Raw genomic sequence first — 23,021 nt, 5'->3', positions numbered from 1 at the left:
TGCTAGGACGCCCAAAACCGAGATTGCTACTGCAGTCATGACGACACGTGAGATATTGAGGCTTTCGACAAACTGCAGCCCCATCCAAGACAGATCTTATCACATCTAGCCGCAATAAGCTTGTCTTTAAGTTTCCGGTGAATAAGGTTGAAGAGCAGTTTGTCCTGGAGGCACACATGTCGGTTTTTGAAATGATGCAGAAGGACGCTGGGTCCAAGAGGACTGGATTTCCAGTATCGAAGTCTTCCTTGCACGGACGGTAATCGTTATTGGCATCTGGATAATCTGGCACGCTGTCAGCCATGTCCTCAGGGTAATCGTCCTAGATGACTGCCCGGCAAGTACAAAAGAGCCTAATTCGGATCATTCGAGGTTTGAGTGGAGGTTCTCCTGGCATTATTGGCGGCCAATTGCCTGTCGAGTCCACCTCGCACGCAAGCTCTGGGCCTTGTGCTCGAGGGGTAGATTCAGACTTCTCGGCCCGCAACTATTGGAGAAGGGGCAACAGAGGAGGAATTGCCGTTTGGAGATATCCTCCTTAGCGGGAAGCTCTGATAAAAGTGAGAAGGAAGTCTAAGATATTGACGGTGAGGCTGAGAGTGTCAGGTAGAAAAGCCCCAGGCGCACATCGTCAGCGTGACCACAGATTCTCGCTGATCTATTAGCCAGTGTGGGATGTGCTGCTTCGTAAGGCGCATCGCACCGCTTGATGGTTCAATCATGGCGACCCGGCTATCCGCGAATGTGACAGGATGAAGAGGCGAGGAGGGTACGAGGCATGCCGCAAGTGCATCAAATTCTGTGATATGTGATATGTTTCGCCTCCAGGATCCAGCTTCGAACGCAAAGGGCGCGCTTCAGTGAGGTTTGATGGCAAGGCTGGAACACTTCTGACCGCAGCTATCACTCAAGGGAACGGAGGTACTCAGCTAACGTGTATGCGTACCGAGTATTGAGACAGCCGACCTCAACCCCAAACCGCACATTTGTATTCAGATATCAATCCACATCAGGGCGGACAACTGCACGGCATAACCGTAACATCTCAACACTCATGCAATGGCCTTCTATTCCAAGTCGTTTGTTCCAATCCTCGACCCGGTCAGTCTGCATTATGCAACAAACATTGTAATGCTCGCCCTGTCATCAGGCCTGTGCCATGCCATAGAACGCAAACAATTCTCACTGCGGCGCTAAATATCATCAACATCTTCATCATCAGCACCATCTGTCTTGACCTTTCTCACCCCAGGAGTCGAGTCCAAATTCCTCATTTCGTACTCATCTTGCCCGGTGGACATTGCCACCGCATGTCTCGCCGTGGGATTCTCTTCCAAGAACTCTCTAAGCCGTTTCTTGCCTTCCTCGAGAGCTTGTTGGGATGCTGCATTCAACATCTTAATTATCGGGCCCCAGAGATTCAGAGTATATGTGACATAAGCGGCGATGGCGAGGATGATAAGGAACATGAAGTAGAGGGGATTGCGAAGAACTGGCGTACTGTTAGTGATACCCCTGAGTCGAATTTCACGCCACTCACCAGCAACAATCTCGTTCCAACCCAGTGCCAACAAGAGACCATAGAAGTAAAGGGGCACCTGCGTCATACCACCAATCGCACTACGCTTGGCTTCAACATAAACTCCATCAGCAGCCTTTTTGAACCTAACAGTCAAGTCCTGCCGTTTGGCTTCATTGAGGACGGTCGTCTCCTCTTCCAGACTCTTTCCTTCCTCTTCGTCAACTCCTCCAATGGGAGTTAAATCCTCCTCATCAGCTGGAGTCGCTGCTGCAGGAGTTGGTCCGATCCACCGGTCAAGAGGTGGTGGAGCCCCCGTCTCGGAATGCCGGAAGCGAGCAAGGAGAGGTATCAGGGTCAATGTACTTTCTCGAGCGCGGGTGTAAATGCCCTCGATGTCGTCTGTCGGGCGCCAAATCCGCGGAACACCTGCCTCATCATACCTGAATTTGTCCTCGAAGTTCTCTCGAAGTTTCAGCAAGAGATTACCTTCCATCATTTCTTCATCAATCTTAGAACGCAGTACGCCCCAGGATTTCCTTCTGAGTCTCCAGATGCCGACTTCGACTTCCTCGGCGCTAGCGTCAAAGGAAGCGGCTCGGTCAGCGAAGCGCTTCTCAGCATCCTGCACAGTGGCCACAAACAAAGACCAGATACGGTCCCAGATTCCCTTCTCTGACGGTCGATCTCCATGCTCGGGAGCACCGGTTCCACCACGGCCAGATCCAAGCGCGTTGAACTCCAAGCCGACGCTGTCGTTGAGTTTGCTCCTGACCCATCTTTCGACCCTGGTTGCGAGTCGCCGCATTTCGTCCCGTCGTAGTTGGCCAGAAATCTTGTCTAGTTCTTTCTGGTAAAGGGCCATTTCTTGTTTGTAGTTCGACCATGGTAACCCTTCGATCGTGACTTCCTTCCCAACAGATCCAAATTTCTCGAGCGCGATCTTCTTTTGATCTTTTACTATTTCCGCAAAGTCATATGAAGCTCCTTTCTTTTGTCCAGCCTTGACAGCCGCGCTGACGGCATCGGAGAACTGTTCAACGCCTTCTTTGTGCGCGGCCGAAAGTTGCCCAGCGAAGAGCACCTTCAACCTGGTATCAATCTTGCTCTCAAGCTCCGTTCGTTTCCTTTGATAGACACCTTTGTGGTACCTGCTGGCCTCAGTCTCAAAATTCTTGATAGCGTCTGCTCGCGCTCCTTTCATGGCAGCCCCAAGTCCAGAGATGGCTTCCGCTCTACCCATTCTTGCTGCGTCTGCTTGCTGAGTCTCGAATGGCGTGATCGCCTCGTCGAAAGCGACCATGACTTCCCTCATAATCTCATCGCATCTGAATTGGGCTAGAAGTTCTTGCTGAGTCGGGAGATCTAGGTCCTTGTTGTTCACGATCTGGTCCCAGATACCTTCTGCATAATGGGAGAAGCCGTCCGCCGGTATTCGTCGGTGGTATTCTGGAAGGAAGATGCCACCATCAAATTCGCCTAATAATGCATCTCTTCGGCGGTCGCGTTGACCGTCTCTGAACCGTGTTGCCATCTTCGCCACCTCAGCCTTGAATTGATCCGGTTGATATAGCTTGTGTGGCAGAGCAGTAAAAGCAAAATCGAAGTAGTCGTCAATGCTGCTCTTCTCCAACCCGGGGGGCTTTGACAAGCTGGTCCATATCCTCCCCATGTCCTGCATCAGTGTGTTACGCAAATTCTGCAATGGCGTCGTCCCAAGGAAGTCCCGAATGACAAAATATAACAAACTCCGAGAAGTGGACTTTCGGTCCTTGAGGAACAGTTGAAGGTTGACTTCAAAGACCGTCTTCAGCAGTCCCATATTGGCGCCCTGGTATAATCCGACCTGGTGCTCCCAGATATTGACCATGAGAACTTCGCTAGTCGCCAACGCAAATAAAGAACTCTTGCGCTCAAAGTCTTGGTCTTCCCCTCGTTCCCGACCATCGGTACCTTCGACATCCATGACCAGGATATTGTCCGCCATTTCTGTCGTTGCAGATTTGTTCTTTGCCAGCCATATTCCCCTTGTGGTTTGTCGTCTTTCTGACTCGGACATGACGGAGAAATCGGTATCGAAGAGGGCATTTAGAAGTGTGGACTTGCCGGTCGACTGCGAGCCGAAGACGGAGATGAGATGGTAGTTGAATCCGGCATGGGAGACTCCAGTGTAACTGAGATACTTGGCCAGATCAGGGCTGCGACGAGTCAGCAAGATTTCATTGTCCAGGGCCTGAGCCGGGGGGCATACTTGAATTGCTTATCCTCGTCGACGATTTGAACACCATGCTCAAAATTTGCCGTCCCATTCTGGCCTGCAGATGCAAAATGGCCATTAACCGACATCTTTTCGGGGGCAGTATATGCTCGGTTGATTGGGAGAGGTCTATCGCGAGATGTCGAGGAGACTGGGGACTGCGGCGGCGACAGAGTCGAATGCGCCATGACGATGACAGTCCGTGATGGCGGTCGGATGATATATCCCTGCAAAGAAAGCCTTGGTATTTGCTAAGGAGACATGGAAAAGGATAAGTGGTTGACACCACCTGCCAGGGGACTTGCGATGATGGTGTGCGGCCTGGATGCGGTCATGAAACAATTGGCAGATGATGGTGCCGGCCATTGCCACTGGTGCCACTGCCTGGACCATGCCAGGTGGTCATCCAGGTCTCACTACCCAGTAGCCCTGTCCGGCTTACCTGCTGTACAGAGCGATGCTCACCAACTAACAAGTAACAAGTAGAGCCTGTTGAGCCCTGTTAGTACCTAAGACACCTAAAAGATTATCCGTTCCGGACTTTGCAGGGGTCTCAGGACCTACTTCTACTTGTGAGGGTCTCGGAGTGAGCGGTCCACTTCTGCCTGTTTCCCCAACGTCAACGTACTGCAAACTTCAGCCTTGTCCACCGCGTTCCCAAGATCACTCACACCAAACTGTGGCTGCTCGTTCACGAGTAGAGACAGGACAGTGAAGCATCCGGCATGCTTCCCAACCGTGAATCTGCGCCTGGAATTGTAACTCAAAAGGTGTGCTCTCGGAGACCGAACCTGACGTCCTCTTGGGACATTGCTGGTGCCGGCAGGTAGAAGGACACCTACTGCTCTCACACCCATAGGCCTGTCGACGAGTCGGCCATTGCTGATGCTGATGCAGAGTATTAGCCAAAGATATCGGGAACTTTTTGGAAGTTACAGTTGTGCTCTGAAGTGGGCGTCTTCCGTTACGTGGCCGGCGCAAGGCTGAACTCCCTGGCCAGCAAGACTTCCTAACGCGACCAGCTCGACGTGCAGAATTCAACATGATTTCTTGCGCCGAGACAAGCATTTGCCCATGCCGAGAAGAGAAGTCTCACTGTTCAAATAAGTCAGACTCATCAACCGCACCGTCTCGAATTCTTCGTTCACTTCTTACTCAACCAAGTGATACGGACGTGATTAGACACCCTTGACCACCATTTTCTTGTCATCGTTAACTCTAGATATCTCTAGAGAGATAGTCTGGATCTCACTGCCCTCCTTGCCAGGCCCACTTCTTGCAATAATGCCTCCAAACAAGAAAAGGAACCACCGCAACAAAGCCGCAACCCAGGGACAGACACAATCCGCTCAGGCCCCGAAGACCGTCCCTTGTCCTCGCTGCGGCGAAGGGATCATTGTCCCCAAAGCTTGCAAGCACGGCAAGAAACTCATCAACTGTCAAGGGACCGGTTGTACCACAGCCCACATTGACGAACACAACGCGAACTGTCGCCCTGCTGCTCCCTCCAGACCCTCCAATATGCCAGAACGTATGCCAGGAACAAGCTCCGGGACAGCCGCTGGTCTGAGAGAACCTGAGCCAATTCCAGTCAAGTCTTATCTACCAGCCTCCTCCACGCCTGATGCTCCAGTATATGGGCCTTGGGTCACTGGACCACCAAATGGACGCCTTGCCGATCTCCTCAAGACCTTTTCGTCCACTCACACTGTTGCAATGGGACACTTATCGGAACAACTTACAAGACTCAGGGCACATCGCGGCAAGCTTCCAAGATACATTCAGGGGATGCCAATAGATGAGTGGTTTAACAGGCTAGAGGAAGGGAGTACTCTGCAGGTCAACGAATGGACCGAGAAGTTGAGGGATTTGGTTGAGGGCAAGAAGACTGCCGAGGAGATCGGATATGACGACGACGAGGGCGACGATGAGGGTGACGCATGCCCAACACCAGAAGAAGATTGATGACAAAGGCGAATGCCATCAAAGGTGGGATGAACCTCCAACGGGCATGAATATTAGTCTGTGTTTAGGCGATCCACACGATTTCATGGTCACAAAGTGGGCGCTGTCTCAAAGCCTATGCGTCCAGTTCACGCGGGTGCATGGTTAGCGATGTATTCAATCGCTTTGAAGATGGGATGATACTCGTATCAAAAGCACCCTTCTAAATGGTAACCACCTCGAGGGTACCAGGTAGGTTGAAAGGGCAGCACGATCAGCCTGTGCCAGCAATGCGTGAAGCCTTGGCTCGCCGCCGTGGCCATTTGTTACATATGTACAAGGATTTCCATCTGTCGACGCCTTTCTTCCTCCGAGGTGGAAATGCTCCTCTATTTTCCAGGCATGACCAAGAACTCAACCAGCTATTCAACACCCATAGTACTCGGTAGAGAATCTGAATCTCTGATGCGGCACATTTATGGCGTTGCCCGTTCACTGTGGTTGAGCAGCGTCCTTCTTTCTGACCCCAACATCCTTCTCCCACGGCATAACGACTTGCGGGTGATCTGCGAAAAGTTGCTTGTCCCGGAGATGAACTGGCGTTTGGCCTTTTGGCGTGTCGGGAATAGTCTTCTCCAGGCCCTGTGTCACCCGATCAGTCTCACTGTCCATGCTCCATACTGGAGCCCGCCACAAGGCGGCGGGAATCAAGTCACATACAATTTTCTGGAAGACACATCTGTTGAGCACACGTTCCGGCCGTCGACATTGCCATAGTTGGTGGTTATTGTTCTCTAGACAACTCCAGTGTGCTCTAAACTCCTCCAGGCAGTTGTTGTTGATATCGGCCAATCTGCAGCATCCACAGACGGTGTCAGCAATATGTAACTCAAGCAGCTCTTACCCCAATCCACGGTCGACTCCAAATCTTTATTTCATTCACCGGGTTAACACTAACACACTCGCCGCACATCTCGTAACTTTCCTCCCTTCCCGCATGCAATCCAACTCTCCCCGACCGTACGCCTCGGTCTTACACTGCATATAGTCATCGTTGTAAGGTCGACATCTTGCCCCAATGAAGAAAGAGGCGCTCAGTAATGGTGCTGAACTGGCTCCGATCTCCTCTACTTTAGGGATGTGGTCGGGCATAGGCGTAGTGTCAATCAGCACATCAGTGCTGAACCTGGGAGCAAAGTGTTAGTTACACGCGCATTCTGCACACGTCCAGAGCTCGTACCTTGCGTCTCGTTTCGCCATGATTGCAACTCTGAGACCACGAGACAAGCACCGTTTGACTGTCGCAGTAAGAATAGCTCTCAAGTTGAAGTTCAAGCTGCGGAGGCGGAGCTCCAAATGCCAAGACCAGTAGATGCCGCTCTATGATTCACCGTGCTGACACTGTCCCGGAAATTAGATTATCCGAAGTTAGCTTTCTTCAGTTGAAATCGAAGACCCTGTGAGCTCCTAATGCTATGAGTGAGCAGGTAAACGGTTGTGCGATTATCGAAGGCAATGGTCACATTATACTCTGCCTATAGAATATGTCTGTATGAAGCAGTGCGGACCCAATTTTCGAAGTTCCTCTAGGAGTGCCAAGCCGAGTTTGAAAGCAACAGAGCTGATAAGTCTCTGATAAAGCCGAAGTACAAAAGTTGGTCAATATGGGTCGAGAAGTTGTTCTCTTTTGATGGCGGTTGAAGGCCTGTCATTTCAGGAAGTTTGTTCTTATCCGTAAGAATTCAATGGGCACAGACGACACTTTCGAACCTTCAGAGTTCACGGTTGAACCTCCTCGGCCCAATGCTCTGAGATGGACTGACGAGCATGACCCAGAGAACCCGTAAGTCGAGCCAGGCCCCAGCCCCCAACGAATTCTTACACGCGCGGTAGGTTCAATTGGTCAGCTACGAGACGATGGAGAGTGGTAGGTCTGGCTTGCTACGTGTAGGTCATAGCGACCTGCATCGAGGTGTCACGGACTGATAAGTATTTAGAACTTTCATTGTCGGATGGAACGCGACCGCAGTCTCGGGAGCAGCGATAGAGATAGGCGAATATTTTGGTGTTAGTGATCAGAGCTTCCCAAATTCGTTCTGGCCTGTCACCTCATGGACGACTGGTGCTGCTGTAGCGCCCATGATCGTGCTACCGATAATGGAGGATTTTGGCGTCCGTCCAGGATATTTGGTGAGTCGCATCTGCACAAGTCTATGCCTAAACTGATCTTGAGTACTGACAAGGACCGTGGGCTCAGATTTCGTATTTGACATTTTCGATTTTCGTCATTCCGCAAGCTGTGGCTAAGTCTTTCGCGACAATGATCGCCACTCGCTTCTTTGCTGGCTGTTGCGCTGGAATTCTACAGGACGGTACTGATGGTATTGTCGCTGACTTATTCCCCAATCCTGTGAGGCGGAGTCTCCCAATCAGTTGTTACGTGTTTTCCCTGCTTGCTGGAGTTACAATTGGTCCAGTCATCGGTGGTGCTGTCAACGAGCACTTATATTGGAGATGGTAGGCAGTTCTCCGGCTGATGAAAGTGAAACGCTTGCTGACCAGGTCAGGATCTTTTACAGCCAACTGTGCATCTACTTTGGCTCCTTTCCATTTATATTCCTTGCCATGAAAGAAACAAGGGGTCCTGTCATCCTGCGGAAACGAACCAAAATTGCATCTCACCCACAAGCCAATACTTGCGAACCAGAGAAACAACAACATCATACTAACATTGTCCAATTCTTGAAAGACAACATTGTGCGACCTGCCTATCTTCTTGTCACGGAGCCGGTCGTCTTCTTTTTTACCCTCCTGACGGCACTATCCTACGGCATTGTGTTTGTGTCATCGCAGAGTGTCACCCAAGTCTTCATGACGTTGTACGGGTGGCCAGAGCATCAAACCGCCTACGTGCAAGCAGCAATCGTGGTCGGCGAGTTTCTTGGCCTCCTCATATGCTTGTACCAGAACTACCTGTTCGAGAAGGCATTTCGACCTGAAAGCCGCACACCTAGATCTCGACTTCCAGAAGTTCGCCTGTACATGAGCATTCCCGGCTCTTTCATCGGACTTGCCGGCGGGCTCTTTTGGTACGGCTGGACAAGCTACAGCTCATTGCATTGGATCTTGCCGGTTATCGGACTGGCTCTTACTGGCATTGGCAGCATGGTCGTCATGCAGGCTGTCATGATGTATCTCACAGATGCTTATGCGAAGTATGCTGCAAGCGCAAGCGCTGCTGCTTGTGCAGGAGAAAACATCTTTGCCGCTTTCTTGCCTTTGGCTGCTCAGTCAATGTATACCAACCTTGGATTCCAGTGGGCCAGCAGCGTTTTGGCATTTATTGCATTTGCTTTGAGCTTTGCACCTATAGTACTCATTTTCTATGGGGAGACTATCAGGAAATGGAGTCCATTCATGTCTCAAGCAACATATAACTGAGCAGCGAGTAGACAGCTGGATCGCAGGAAGCTGGTTCTCTAGACATAGAGGGCTTGCGGGTTCGGAATCCGGTATCTAGTTTCACTTTTTTTTATGGCATAGAGTCGTTGGAAAACTGCTCTGTTCTTCGGGTTCCTTTGATATATCTGGACCATAGGTGTATGGAGTCCTCGGTATTTCGTACGATGATAGTAGCTATTGTACCCAGTACTCGGTGGCCTTCATTCCGAAATCCAAGATAAGCTTATCGGTGATCTAAAGATCTTAGGCACGAACAAGGGCAAGCCCAGATATTGATTTAACTCAGCCACTCGCTTGAGCACAATGTTGTCCACCTTCACATCGTCGTCGAACCGACGTCTCCATCCTTGACTGTCCATACTCGTACCTGAGCCTGTAGCCACTATTTGAGATAGTATGGAGACTCAGATGTGTGCTGGCGGCCGGCCCCGTCAACGAACTTCCGAAGTCCAAACTCTGAGGGTTGGCGATGCTACTTCGCCAATTCCTAGCACGGGTTGTTGCGTTGACTGTGGCAGCGGCCGGACTGCATGTGATGGCAGGTACTTCTTTCATTTGTGCGCAGTTTGCGATTTCTGACAAGATACACAGATGGCTGCATTCGCAAGCTCGCTGCAATCGAGTGTCGGGCCACCTGCGGAACAGAACGCCAACATCCGCCTACAGTAGGTCTTGATGAATGTCCTGATAAATGCTGCGCGGCAGCTGGGGACAGCATGTCCCTCGACAAGCAAAGCATACAACAATCTACTCTTTGCAGCGGAGAAAATGCCTGTCCAAATCGCGATACCGATACAAAATCGACAGCCGATGTTGAGCCCAGGGAAAGTGACCCTTGCGGTAGCAAGAAAAGTAATGCAGGGTGTAGTAGCCTTGTGCCCAACCGCGCTACTTGCTGTAGCAGCCAGAAGGCTAACACTTCCATAAACACAAAGGACTATAAGAGCTGTGGAAATCCTGATGAGAATGATACCTTTGCTGAGAAAGAGGACACCTGCTGTGCTGAGAAGGATGATGGCAGCTGCTCTGAGAAAAAGGATACCAGCTGCACTGTGAGACACGATACCCGCAACACCCAGGCACCCAATGATGCGTGTGAGTATAACGCCTCATACTGCTATACCGACATTTCCACCAAGGCGAAGAACTCCTCATCGACGGTTTGCGGAGGAAAGCGACAAAAGACGGCGGTTGAAGCCTGCGTTCACCACCTTCAGAAGGCCTTTGATGAATATTCCAGCTATATCGAGAAGGGTCGGTGTATTTGCCGCAGCGTTTTGGATCGCTTGGACACTTGTTGTGGAGAAGTTGTTCCTAAGAAGGCGACTGCCGACGACCAGGTCTCTTCCTTTGGAACATCCACTGCTCTTGCAGCCACTGAAAGTCTTCCCGTTCGCCGTCAAGCATCAGAGGCATGCCGGAAAAGTTGTTGTGATAAAACGACGTCTACCGCCAAGGCTAGCGATTGCGACGACACATTGTCTTGTTCGCAGGACGGGGTCGAGATCCAAAGTTCTTGGCCCAGAAAGTCGATAACCACCAGGACGAAGGAGGTTGATGTCGAAGATGCTGCTGCTCGGGAACATGTCGTCCTCAGTGTTGCCGGAATGACGTGCACAGGCTGTACCAGAAAGGTCTCTAATGTTCTCAAGAATATAGATGCAGTGTCCTCCATCAAAGTCACCTTTGTGACTGCGGTGGTTGAATTCGATCTCAACACTAAAGCCACGAACTTGGACCAACTGATCCCACGCGTTGAGAAGGAGACCGGATTCAAATTTTCGAAAATCACGAGCAACTTGCAAGCTTTAGACTTGAGGATTGATCCTGCTACTGCTTCAATCGGCGAGGAGCTTCGAGCTATGGCTGAATCCATTGAACAACTCGACAAGTGCACTTTTCGCATCAGCTACGATCCTACCACCATTGGCGCAAGAACACTCTTGTCTTCTATCAGGGGAGCAAGTCTTTCCCCGCCACATGATGATGCCAAATTAGCTGAGGGCAGACGCCGTCTTGTCACGATGACTTGGTTCACGGTGCTGTCTGCAGTGTTGACGATTCCAGTTGTTGTTCTGGCATGGGCTCATACACCTGTTCCCTATTCAACGCGATCGGCCATCTCTCTAGTGCTTGCCACGCTTGTTCAAGCTCTCGCGATTCCTGAATTCTACACAGGCGCAATCAAATCGCTCATCTACAGCCGAGTGCTGGAAATGGATATGCTGATCGTTATCAGCATCACAGCTGCCTATGTCTATTCAGTGGTGGCATTCTCCCTGACACACGCCGGATTCAGCTTGGAGGTTGGTGAATTTTTCGAAACCAGTTCTCTGCTTATCACGCTGGTCTTTCTTGGAAGGTTGGTGGCCGCCATCGCGAAGGTCAAAGCAGTCTCTGCCGTTTCCTTGCGTTCACTCCAGGCGGAGAAGGCCTTTCTTGTTGAATCTTCTGGGGGCACGACTGAGATTGACTCAAGGCTGTTGCAATTTGGCGACGTTTTTGTCATACCTGCCCACAGTCGTGTCGTGACGGATGGTTATGTCATTCATGGGCAAAGCTCCGTTGATGAGTCCATGATTACTGGTGAGAGTGTGCCGGTACCAAAAGCAAGCGGTGACATGGTCATCGCAGGTACTGTCAACGGGCCCAGTTCGCTTACCATCCGCCTAACGCGTCTTCCCGGCAAGAACAGCATTACAGATATCGTCAGCTTGGTTGAAAACGCCCTGGCAAGCAAACCACATGTCCAGGACCTAGCTGACAAAGTGGCTAGCTATTTTATTCCAGTCGTCATTACCATCGCTCTTGTCACTTTCGCCATTTGGATGGCAATAGCCGTGAAGGTTCGTGGCCAAGATATAGGTGGAGCTCTCGGCCTCGGAATCACTTACGGCATCGCCGTAATGGCAATATCGTGTCCTTGTGCTTTGGGGCTTGCAGTTCCAATGGTTCTGGTCATTGCCGGTGGCGTTGCTGCGAAAAGTGGAGTCATTATCAAGCAAGCCGAAGCCATCGAAAAAAGCTACAAAGTCACCGATGTTGTTTTCGATAAAACAGGTACGCTTACCGAGGGAGACTTGACTGTCGTCCACGAGCAGGTGTTTCCTCATCTGAATGTAGTTGAGAATGAAGTGTTCGCACTCACCAAAGCCCTAACCAAGGATAATCAGCATCCAGTGTCTCTGGCAGTCGCCAACCGCATACAGGCGAAAGTTGCTACCTTGGACGACCTAAAACACACCGAGTCAATTCCTGGTTCAGGGATACGTGCTACGTGGAAAAACTCAGTGGTAAAAGCTGGCAATCCTTACTGGTTGAGGGTTGAAGACCAGCCAGAAATCGCAGCACTCATCAACAACGGAATGACCCTTCTTTGTGTGACGCTTGACAACGACCTCCTGGCTGCATTTGGGCTGAAGAGTAATCTCCGAGACGAAGCTACATCGGTCATCGCAAATCTTCACCGCCATAATATCGTATGCCATATTGTGAGCGGCGATAGTCCCAGGGTTGTTGAGGAGGTTGCGGGTACTGTTGGTATCTCGGTACTGAACACGGCAGCACGCCGTTCTCCTGCCGAAAAACAGGAATATGTCAACGCGCTGATGTCCTCTGGCAGAGTTGTGCTCTTCTGTGGCGATGGAACCAATGATGCTGTTGCTGTTGCGCAGGCCGACGTGGGTGTCCAGATTGGCACTGCATCGGATGTCACAAGAGCCACAGCCGACGTGGTATTATTGAATGGTTTGGATGGAGTGATTGCTTTACTCGGCATCTCTCAACGATGCTTTCACAGGATCGTCTTCAACTTTTTCTGGTCCGCGGTCTACAACATTTTCGCAATCTTACTCGCAGGAGGGGCGTTTGTCCACGTGCGTATCCCACCGGCATACGCTGGGCTTGGGGAAGTCGTGAGCGTCTTTCCCGTCATTGCTGCTGCGTTGACCTTGTTGAGAGGAAGGTAAGTGGTGGTGTCCATGAGATCGATTCACTTCCATGTGCAGAACTTTGCACATGGCCGCGTCGCAGCTTGAGAAGCCAACTGACAGGGTCTCATGATTGACGATCGGTCGATCTCTTGGAGTGTCGCCGTCCAGGACGGAGGAGAAAGAAATCTGGAAGCAAGTTGATTCGATGATAGAAGAGTATATTGAGCTTCGTGGAGCCACGGACAAAGTGTAGCAAATTATACATCTCCAAGAACCAGGATGCTGGTTTCCAAAGCGACATGTCGTAGAGAGAGTGCGCATCAACGGAAAGCCGCCGGTCTCACTCCGCCGATCATTTGTCCTTGCCAGTCTCAACTCTCTCTTGCCTCGATGCCAACCGACAGTGACAACAACCTCAGCTCACATTGAGCTAAAAAAAAAAGTCGTCAATTCTGTCTGTCAGATCCCAGGCCTCACTATTCAGCGATCTCATCATCCCGTTGCACTGAAATCACAGCCGATGGCTTCTTCCTCAGCCTCTCAATCTCTGCTCCGCGGCCCCGCAGTCCTCATAATCTGGGGCCAGGTACAGACCAACAGCCCGAGATCGGAACGTCACATGAACGAGTGGTGGACAAACGAGCACTTGCCAGAACGACTCGCACTGCCCGGCTTTCACCGCACGCGGCGGTACTATCATAGCTCTGCCGTGGAGGACGAGTCCAGATTAGAGGCCTCGCGCGAGGAAGGTGGCGCTAGAGATGAGAGCTCGCACTACCTGGTGACATACGAGGTGTCGTCGCTGGACGCGCTCACCTCGCCGGAATACATGCATGCGCTCAACAACCCGACTCCGGGGACGCAGAAGTACATGCGCCTCATGCGGGACATGCAGCGCTCGGCCTGCCGCGTGTTGGTCTCCATGTCGCAACAGGAATTTGCAGGGTGCAAGGGCGGCGGCGTCGGGGGCACGTTGCGGCACGCCGTCTTCCAGGCCCCTTCAACCCCCGAGATGCGCACAAAGCTGAAAGACTGGCTGCGCCGTGATGGCTGGACATTCCTCCAGACGACGTATCCCAGCCTGCTGGCCATGCATCTGCTCGAACATGACGAAAAGGCCAGCCGCTCCGGCAGTTCCACCAAATCCTATGACGGAGTCAACTTCCAGAATTCCAACGGGGCCAGCGGTGCCGACAACAACAGCACGCGGTGGATGCTGTTGTTCGAGTTCACAGAGCCCCTGGGCGCCCCGTTTGCGTATTACCACGACGAATGCCCCGACTTCGATCAAGGCCTGGTGAACCACGACGTCGATGTGGCCGAGGTGCAGAAACAAGAGTACGGGCTCCTCGTTGTGATGGAGGAGTAAAGAAAGTCGGCAATATCGCTTTTTGAAGAATGCCAGGGGCCTGTCCGCTTAGCGGACCATATAAATCACCATTTGCGGCATCATTATGTCTACCGCTTCGATCAGTACGTTCTTAACCAGTCTGATGCTTTATACTATTTGCCAAGCCACTCGCTACCGCGTGTACGGACCACGAGATCCTTCCCAAGATTACCTCTTCTCCCAAACTTCCAGCTAGCCTAGACTCATTGAGGCTGTATCAAGCTTGAAATTCCCGATCCCATTGAGGTAATCCAGATCTGCAAGATCCCAGGATCAGCCCACTCCCGGTGTCTAACAGAGAAGCAACTACAGCTTACCGCCTTCTCATAATATCATTCTGCGTCTTGTTGATCATTCCCATCAACTTGCTCGTGACCTCGTGTGATCTCAACCCGAGCTTTTCGTTCCTCTTTGAAATGGATGGGGGCATCTTCGGTGAAGAGAGCGTCGAAGCCGTTATCCGTCAAAGCGCGAGGGTAGCTGCTAGACGCCCCCATGATGATGAGATCTGTGGCATTGACGACCCGGACGCGCAGGTCGGGCATCTTCGAACGAAGCAGGTCCGCTGCAGCGGTGACTTTGAAGGTCCATTCGGCGCCATTGCCAACCAGTACTACATCGGGGTTCAGCTCGGCCTCTGTGGATGCAAATTTCCAAATGGTCGATTTACTTGTAGCCATGCTAGGCCGATTTCGTAGGGCTCGTCTCGAACTCACCGGGGCCTACGATGAAACAGACAATCAAATCTGGGATATCCATCACCGCACCAAAACTCACGCTGAGAGCGTATCCAAGTTCTCCACCTTCGTGGATCGCCCCAGGTGTTTCAGCATTGATATGACTTGGGAATCCGCCGCCTGTCGTGCTAAATTTGGAGACGAGGTTGTACAGGCCTTGGGTGTCTTGCGAACAATGCGGGGGAACCTGGCCAACGAGCCTTCGAGCCAACAGCTTAGCCAGGATAGACGGCGCACCATGACGTGGCCCGACTACATATAATATTCATATATGGGTCTTGATGAGGAGATTAGGATGGGAGTACACCAAGGTGAGACCCGGACAGGTTCCTGAGTGACCCAGCAGTCTGGGCTTGATGTATCCGAATTCGAGACTCCGCTGGAGGAGAACATCACCCTGAGGAAAGATCATGGCGGCAGCAATAGTGTTGGCTTTGGACGATCGCTCACTTTACCAGGCTTGTTGACAGGCCTCTGGGGGTATAAAATGCGCCTGTACTCGCGGCTGAATGAAAACGGAAACGGGTTACCAAGTAGTTCATGAAGCGTATTTGGGTAATTCCTGCACAGTCAGCCAGCTGTGAGAAGAAGGTTCACGACAAAGGCAACAGGAGATGGAATGGGCCTCGATTCAGCAGTTGAAACCTGCCTCTTGTCTCATCATCACCTCAGCGGGCGGAACAAACGGCTGTTCACGCCAGCGTGATGCCAATTGTTGCGAATGTTGACGGAAGGTTTCATCCGACAGATTTGATTGATCGAGATCATGCGGATTCCCGAGATGCCCATGGAGGGTTACAGGTGCAACAGATGGTGCCGTGCGAATCTGACTGACACCCGGATCTGCGCATCTGCCCAGTGAAAGGCGAGCGAAACGCGCCAAAACCATGTGGTGTGATCTCATGCAACACTTGTTAGTACCCAGTACCTCGTACCGAGTCCCTTGCGAGTCCTCAATGCTCATGTCGTCTGCGGAATAACTCAAAACAAGCCATGTCAACACCCCGTCTCGTCCAAACTGCATCGAGATCCTCTGAGCTGCTTCAAGCCATGGCCAACGTGATTCTCTCCATCAACGCCGGGAGCTCTTCACTGAAGACAACATTGTTTGTGGAGGAAGCCACCGAGGGCAAGGCCAGAGGGCTTCGGCGCCTGGGCAGCGCGGAAATATCTTCCATCAATGCCCCTCCAGCCCGCCTAAAATATCTTCGTGGGCCCTACAAAGACACCCGCGAGCTCGGCGACATCAATGACCACAAACACGCCTTTGAGCATATCCTGAACGCCTTCCTGGCAGACACCGAGATCCCAGAGGTCTCCAGCAAGGATGACATCGACTACACGGCCCATCGAGTGGTGCAGGGGGGGAGCTTTGAAGAGAAGTGCGCAAAGACACCTGCGACAGGCGTTGGGCCGTGGCTAACTGTGAATCAGCCAGTTCATCACCAAGAAAACATTTGATAAGATCAACAAGCTGTCGGATCTTGCGCCCTTGTACGTACTCGATCACTTCGGGGCCCTGGCCTCGCGGAATGCTGATCGTCATCTAGGCACAATGCCTCCGCTGTCAGTCTCATGATCGCCTGCCATGAACATCTACCCAATGTCATCAATGTCGCATGCTTCGACTCCTGTTTCCACCAAACGATGCCTGACTACGTCAAGAGTTATGCCATCGACCAGAAGATTGCAAAAGAGAAGGGTCTGCGCAAATACGGGTTTCACGGTCTAAGCTACCAATACATCACAAGAGCCACGGCCAAGTTCCTGGGAAAGCCAGAGTCCGAGACGAATATCATTGCCCTTCACCTCGGCAGCGGTGCATCCATGTGCGCAATACAGAATGGACGGTCAATAGACACCACGATGGGCTTGACCCCCGTCTCAGGGTTACCGGGCGGTTCCCGGAGCGGAGATATCGACCCAAGCCTGGTCTTTCATTACACTTCGGACGCCAGTGCGTTGAGCCCCAACAGCACCAAGGATCTCCATATCTCCACCGCAGAAGAAATTCTGAATAAACAGTCCGGTTGGAAGGCGTTGACCGGGACGTCAGACTTTTCGAAGATTGCCGATCCGAACGCTCCGGACTCCTACAAGCTCGCGTTCAACATCTTCGTTGACCGAGTCGTTGGGTACGTTGGCAACTACTTTGTCAAGTTGGGCGGCAAAATCGATGCTTTGGTCTTTGCCGGTGGCATTGGCGAAAAGAGCCCATACGTGCGACAGGTGGTGATTGATAAAGTGTCGTGCCTCGGGTTCACGATTGATGACGACAAAAACAAGCAGGGCGCGGACGGAAATGACGTGGTGGATATCGGCACAAGCGACACGAAGCGCACGTTGGTCTGTGAGACAGACGAGGATGTAAGGTTTTCCAAATCATTTGATTGCAAAGGCCCGTGCTAACAGCATGACAGCATGAAATGGCGCACTCGGTCCTAGGAATGCTCTACAAGAAATAAAACGCCACCCGCTTAGACGACCTGACGACGAATCACGCACGACCATAGACTTTAATTTAATATACAGCTAGATCCGGCCATTGCAACCCGCCAGCCTCGAGCCTTTGGTTTTTGCGCGCCATGCTGCTCCTTCGGTTCTCTCATGCCGGTCTTTTGTCATTATTCACTTCGCCTACCCTTTCTTCGTACCAAGATGGAGCGACCCAAGGTGTTGATTGGTTCCGGAGCCCGAGTCTTGAATCCATTTTAGGTACGGATGGTATGCACCAGCCCGATTTGTCATTTATTTGCCTTTCCGGCATCCCGCCTATTCTCTTGGCTGTTGAGTGAGTAATCAGCTTGTACGGAGTATCTGCGCCCAGGAGTTTGCTGCAGCACCTTTGCGATTGGTGACGCTTTGCCGAACTGAGGCACCCCAATGTCAATCCACTATGGCTGGTGGGCTAATTTGCAGGTCAACTTCTAAGCTTCCCTAATGCAGGTTCTGGTACCCCAGACGTCACCAATGGTGCTTGAAGCAGGAACCACTACTGCCCCGTTGAGTCGTGTTCTCTGGCGTCACGCATACCGATATTCAGCTGGAAGCGCAGAAGGCTGGCGACGAAGGATCTGTGCACGGCAGAATGGCGCAGCCCTCTCTCGAATGCAATGCCTACTTCAAAAAATATTTAAATCCAGCAGTTATCCCATCTAGGTGAGTGAAGGGCATTGTGCATTGGGTTCCCGCCGAGTTCTCAAATACAAGCCTCACGATATCACGCGACCATGCATTTCTCCACATCTGTTTGGTTGTCACTCCTCCTTCCAGCACTTGAAGCCACCGCTCAAGCTGTCCCCAAGCAGAATTATACATGTACGAACTTCATGGTGAAAGTGCCAGTGAACAACGTCACGGTGGTTGTCCCGCCTATCCCCGAACTCCCGGATCAATATGCTGCCACGGCATTTGCAAACCAAATCACGCTTCGGACGCCCTCTGCTCCGGATGTGAATCTAACCACACTGACAAAGACATTCAACATCAGTGCAGAGTACTGTACTCCGGCCAAGTCAGGCCCCAAAGCCTCAACTTTGCACATTCTCACGCACGGGCTTGGTTTTAACAGAAGCTACTGGGATTTCTATCTTCCCGGAAAGCCCAATGATGCCCGGTATTCCTACATCAACAGCGCCATCAGTGCCGGATACAGCACACTTTCTTGGAATCGTCTGGGCATCGAGCCCTCCACCATTGCAGACCCATACACGGAGATCCAAGGCCCTGTCGAGATTGCATTGCTCGTCGGCCTCACAACCCTCGCACGAGCAGGAAATATCTCGCAAGTCCCCGTACCGCAGAAAGTCATCCACGTCGGCCACAGCTTTGGCAGCGAATTGAGCGTGTCGCTCGCGTCGGTCGCCCCCGACATCACTGACGGTGTGGTGCTGACAGGCTACTCTGCCATCAGCAATTATAGCACCTTCTTCGTCGCTAACTCGGCACTACACTTTGCAAATGTCAACCAACCTAAACGCTTCCCGCCAAGAACCTACTCCTCCGGCTTCCTTACATGGCCAGACAAATACGGCAATCAGTATTCCTTCTTTGCGTATCCATACTTTGATCCGGCTGTACTCGATCGCGCTGAGGCAACCAAATATCCATTCACGTTTGGCGAATTTCTCACAATGTCCGCCTTGCCCCTCGACGCGCCAAACTTCGAGGGTCCTGTGCTATATCTCGCCTCTCAAGAGGATCTGATCTTCTGCGCTTCAAATTGTACAGGGCTTTTCGGACCAGACAGTGCTGCGGTACAGTCGTTCAATTCGAGCAGTAGCGTCGAGACCTATCTTCAACCAAATGCGGGCCATGGGCTTAATTTGCATTTTAATGCCACGGGAGCGTATAAGGTAATTCTCGACTGGGCTGATAGACACGGATTCTGAGGTGGCATCGAAGAAATTATCGGCGGAAAGCCAATATTTGTATAAGCCGCCATTCTAAAACCTATATTACTGAAAGGTGGCGACTACAGACAAGACGAGTATCACATCGTGGCAGGGGGATGGCTAGTAGTTACTCTCAACTGGCTTGCAAAACCTGACACGGTGGACAAAATAGCATGAGCTCATATAATTGGGACGAGAAACTCTGCATGTTATACTGCGCAAACCAACAAATATGTTGCACTGTAAAATAAATACAAAAAAAGAAGAGGGAAAAAAGGCTTTTTGATTTCACTTGTGTTTTTATTCCCTGCCCTCCAAAGTCGACATGGCGTTCCGGCGTAACTGGCTGGAGGCAGCTTTCAGTCGGTACGTTTTTCAGATCTATCTCATGTTTCCCTTACCTGAAACCCTATTTTGCGATGTGTAGCACCTTTGAACACCTTAGCGAGGGAAACTGCCACCATTACTCCCTTGAGACTCGTAACTCGTTATTCGCTACTCCCAACTCACCAGCAAGTGGTTTTCGCGTGTCTGGCGTATTCCCACATTGCATACAACGTGGCGGCTGAGTAAGCTGCCCAGCTCCTCCGGCAGTTCTTGGGCAAGGACCTCTGACGAGCTTGATGTCGCAGCGCCTCCTCCGGTGGGTGAATGGTATCCTTCTTCTTCATCGTCGTGGAGAGACCACCACCATTGGCTGCCACTCAACATCCCGTCCTCGTCGTCGAATTCCTCCTCGGACTGCTGCGTGATGACACCGGCGGCGCTGGAACTGTCAATGTCCTCGACGGTCATGCGTGCGATCCAGCCCCATTTCCGCCAGAACCAGCGCCTCACTTCCCAGCTCCGCTTGTTCCACGCCACGCCGTCCCGCATGCTCCTCCCGTAGTACGCGTTGGCGCGCTCCCGGCCCCAGCAAACCATGCCGTCGTGTATCAGGTCGAGGAAGAGACTCATGTGGTCGAGTTTCCTGACGCTCGAGAGATAGATGGCCATGCTCCGAAAGTGGGGGAACGGAATGCAGTCCAAGTATGACGGATGGGGGAGGATGAGTTGATGGGCCGTGGGTCGGAGGTCGATGGGGATGGTATGGATGTTTGCATTGGAAGTTGTCGAAAACGGAGAAGGGTGGTCGTTGACGTAGGACACGATTGAAATACCCAGGCTTTGCGCAATCGACATGGTCGCCGCGAAACAGGATTCCCCAACAAGCTGGAGATTGTTCACATAGGGGGATGGGAGGGACGGCCGCGTTCGTGATATGCTGCGTGATGCTGATGAGTGGGAGTGCAGGGTGGGCGGAGGGGAGCGCTGGTACGGCGAGATCTGTCTCACGGGGGAGATCGCGGGAGATAGCCTGTCCAGAGGGCTCCCCAAGGGAGTAACGCCTGGTGGAAGCGAGTATGTCTTCGAATCGAGGTCGTCGGGGACGGGCCACGAGTGTCGCATATCAATCGCGTCCGGTATTGGCGGAACATAGTAATAGACCGCAACTTTCAATGGAAGGACTGGCTCTGGTAGCGCGGTCGGCTCGCTTGTAGCATTGTCGGGGCTAGTGTCGGTCAATATCTCGTCAAGAGGCGGCTCGAGAAAGGCAGTGGCAGATGTGCCTTCACCAGACCCCAGCGGTTCCGTCGACGTTCGCTGCGCATGTTCTCTCTCCCGCCTCGACAATTCTTGCGCGACTCTAGCCTTGATCTCCTCATCTCGACGTTGCTTCTGCTTTTCTCGCCAGACACGCTGCGACCGTCGATTCTGCTCTCTTCTAGCCTCGGTGAGCTTTCGCTTGTATCTCTCTGGGAGCTTCGATTCGGAGCCAGGAGCCGCGGAGGTGGAAGTCGACATGTTCTGGTCTTACATCACTTTTACCCGTCTCTTAGATGTTGATGACATGAGATCGCAAGAATATAAGACCTGCAAAGTTCGGCAGCGTATGTTGAACCCACCAACCAGTTCAAGTCGTGTCAGCCCCCGCATGACAAAGCGGCCCTGAATTATACAAGCCCACCTACAAAGTAGTTACTAAGAAGGACGGGACAGTTGCGCACGAATGGCAATGGAGAGATGTCCAGGGAGGACCGCGCTAAGAGGCGACAGAGGGGTTACGCCGCTTTGTCATCGAGGCTTTAGCGAAACAGTGGGTGCGTGGCCGTGCTATTAGCGGGCAATAGCGGGCTAGGGGGCCGAGGCCAAATTAGCATGCCTTGCCTGCAGGGCTGCCATCTTCTTTTGAGAGGTCGCACTGATGAATCCTCGGACTAATCCAAAACAATCTCGATGAGGCGGTCGCCCTTGTGATAGAGACTGAAAGTCACCTGGCCAATTGGAAATCGCCGCGCGTGTCGAAATTACTCTACGCCGGATAGTCCATTTAACAAGTACAAAAGGAGGTCAACAATGATATATCCCAAAAGCGAACGCTCTGGTGCTCGACAGTACCCTTTCCTTCCTCTGCACAGATTTGCACTCTTCAATTTCGGAGTCTTGGTCCTTTCAAGAGTGCTTTGATAGTCCCGCCCTCGACAAAAGGTGGGATTAGGTTTTGTTTCGAGCCACGGGTGTAACAGCCGACAAGAGAGAATATGTTGGGATGCTTTCAGCCGTTGAAGGATAGAAAAATATACGGGCTTCCTCTTCGAATGTAGTGTCATGCAGTCTAGTTCCTTTCTGACGAACTGTTTATGGTCACGGTTAATTTTCTGTCGCTGTGAGCAGATCTGACACCTCGCCTCAGCTTGGCTATTAATATCCGGGGCTTGATAGGAAGCATGGATCTTAACTTTTCACACTGACCTAACACCTCTGCTGGCAAGAAGGGTTGCTGAAAGGGACGGAAAGACAGCCCCTTCTTCAAAGTCCATTTACGGCACGGAGGTACTGTCATATACGTCCGTTCTAGTATCTTTTTGCTTCCTTTTGGCGAACTCTGACCTTCTGGAGAGAAAGGGTTCTTCTTTAGGACTGCACACGGGGCAGATTTCATATCATCGAAGGGGCCTTTCAGACCCTTGTTGACACATTGAACATATCTCCTCCCTTTCTGGAGATCATTGAAGCTTTTGGCGCGAAGGATTACGACGTTGAACGCCGGATCTGTGATGTTCGAGTCTGTTCATGGTCCTGTTTAAGCTCACACCAACAGCATGGTGAGTCTCTAAGGGCAGTACATGCCCCTCCAATTGTAAGAGCAACGTCATATATGTTGCGAAGCGTGGTCGCAGTCTCAGAGATCTATGGAAAATTAGACAGCTCAGCGTGTACTATCATGTATCCCACAATTGCCACACCTTGAAACTCATACTCTTGGATCTAGTGCGCCATGCAGTGTCAGACCTGACGGACTTCACGGAATCAGAACCCCGCATGTCCATAAATGGCTGCTACTT

At 51.7% G+C, this 23,021-nt stretch overlaps 10 protein-coding genes across 10 annotated transcripts; 6 read left to right on the top strand and 4 right to left on the bottom strand.

Annotated features, from left to right (window-relative positions):
• Positions 1-1,193: 1,193 nt before the first annotated feature.
• Positions 1,194-3,865, bottom strand: A1O5_01356 (protein sey1; the record flags this gene model as incomplete). The annotated part of the gene is made up of 3 exons (XM_007741975.1): positions 1,194-1,492; positions 1,541-3,717; positions 3,771-3,865. The coding sequence occupies 3 exons, from the start codon at positions 3,863-3,865 to the stop codon at positions 1,194-1,196; spliced, it is 2,571 nt and encodes an 856-aa protein (XP_007740165.1).
• A 1,195-nt stretch (positions 3,866-5,060) lies between these two features.
• A1O5_01355 (uncharacterized protein) lies at positions 5,061-5,741 on the top strand (the record flags this gene model as incomplete). The annotated part of the gene is made up of 1 exon (XM_007741974.1): positions 5,061-5,741. One exon carries the CDS (start codon positions 5,061-5,063, stop codon positions 5,739-5,741), a length of 681 nt encoding a protein of 226 aa, XP_007740164.1.
• A 471-nt stretch (positions 5,742-6,212) lies between these two features.
• A1O5_01354 (NADH dehydrogenase (ubiquinone) 1 alpha subcomplex 8) lies at positions 6,213-6,980 on the bottom strand (the record flags this gene model as incomplete). The annotated part of the gene is made up of 4 exons (XM_007741973.1): positions 6,213-6,362; positions 6,441-6,573; positions 6,679-6,906; positions 6,961-6,980. The coding sequence occupies 4 exons, from the start codon at positions 6,978-6,980 to the stop codon at positions 6,213-6,215; spliced, it is 531 nt and encodes a 176-aa protein (XP_007740163.1).
• Positions 6,981-7,465: 485 nt separating this feature from the next.
• On the top strand, positions 7,466-9,161 carry A1O5_01353 (uncharacterized protein; the record flags this gene model as incomplete). The annotated part of the gene is made up of 5 exons (XM_007741972.1): positions 7,466-7,563; positions 7,614-7,667; positions 7,718-7,910; positions 7,978-8,237; positions 8,288-9,161. The coding sequence occupies 5 exons, from the start codon at positions 7,466-7,468 to the stop codon at positions 9,159-9,161; spliced, it is 1,479 nt and encodes a 492-aa protein (XP_007740162.1).
• A 1,628-nt stretch (positions 9,162-10,789) lies between these two features.
• On the top strand, positions 10,790-13,150 carry A1O5_01352 (uncharacterized protein; the record flags this gene model as incomplete). Its single annotated transcript, XM_007741971.1, has 1 exon — positions 10,790-13,150. The coding sequence occupies one exon, from the start codon at positions 10,790-10,792 to the stop codon at positions 13,148-13,150; it is 2,361 nt and encodes a 786-aa protein (XP_007740161.1).
• A 484-nt stretch (positions 13,151-13,634) lies between these two features.
• On the top strand, positions 13,635-14,483 carry A1O5_01351 (uncharacterized protein; the record flags this gene model as incomplete). Its single annotated transcript, XM_007741970.1, has 1 exon — positions 13,635-14,483. One exon carries the CDS (start codon positions 13,635-13,637, stop codon positions 14,481-14,483), a length of 849 nt encoding a protein of 282 aa, XP_007740160.1.
• Positions 14,484-14,836: 353 nt separating this feature from the next.
• On the bottom strand, positions 14,837-15,653 carry A1O5_01350 (uncharacterized protein; the record flags this gene model as incomplete). The annotated part of the gene is made up of 3 exons (XM_007741969.1): positions 14,837-15,117; positions 15,221-15,441; positions 15,547-15,653. The coding sequence occupies 3 exons, from the start codon at positions 15,651-15,653 to the stop codon at positions 14,837-14,839; spliced, it is 609 nt and encodes a 202-aa protein (XP_007740159.1).
• A 638-nt stretch (positions 15,654-16,291) lies between these two features.
• A1O5_01349 (acetate kinase) lies at positions 16,292-17,650 on the top strand (the record flags this gene model as incomplete). The annotated part of the gene is made up of 3 exons (XM_007741968.1): positions 16,292-16,623; positions 16,676-16,735; positions 16,792-17,650. The coding sequence occupies 3 exons, from the start codon at positions 16,292-16,294 to the stop codon at positions 17,648-17,650; spliced, it is 1,251 nt and encodes a 416-aa protein (XP_007740158.1).
• Positions 17,651-18,471: 821 nt separating this feature from the next.
• Positions 18,472-19,632, top strand: A1O5_01348 (uncharacterized protein; the record flags this gene model as incomplete). The annotated part of the gene is made up of 1 exon (XM_007741967.1): positions 18,472-19,632. One exon carries the CDS (start codon positions 18,472-18,474, stop codon positions 19,630-19,632), a length of 1,161 nt encoding a protein of 386 aa, XP_007740157.1.
• A 498-nt stretch (positions 19,633-20,130) lies between these two features.
• A1O5_01347 (uncharacterized protein) lies at positions 20,131-21,480 on the bottom strand (the record flags this gene model as incomplete). Its single annotated transcript, XM_007741966.1, has 1 exon — positions 20,131-21,480. One exon carries the CDS (start codon positions 21,478-21,480, stop codon positions 20,131-20,133), a length of 1,350 nt encoding a protein of 449 aa, XP_007740156.1.
• Between the last annotated feature and the right edge of the window lie 1,541 nt (positions 21,481-23,021).

The sequence above is a fragment of the Cladophialophora psammophila genome (genome assembly GCF_000585535.1).
Source record: "Cladophialophora psammophila CBS 110553 chromosome Unknown aczJe-supercont1.2, whole genome shotgun sequence".
NCBI lineage: Eukaryota > Fungi > Ascomycota > Eurotiomycetes > Chaetothyriales > Herpotrichiellaceae > Cladophialophora > Cladophialophora psammophila.
Note: the sequence above shows the minus strand (reverse complement) of the source record. Positions and strands in the feature narration are given on the sequence as shown.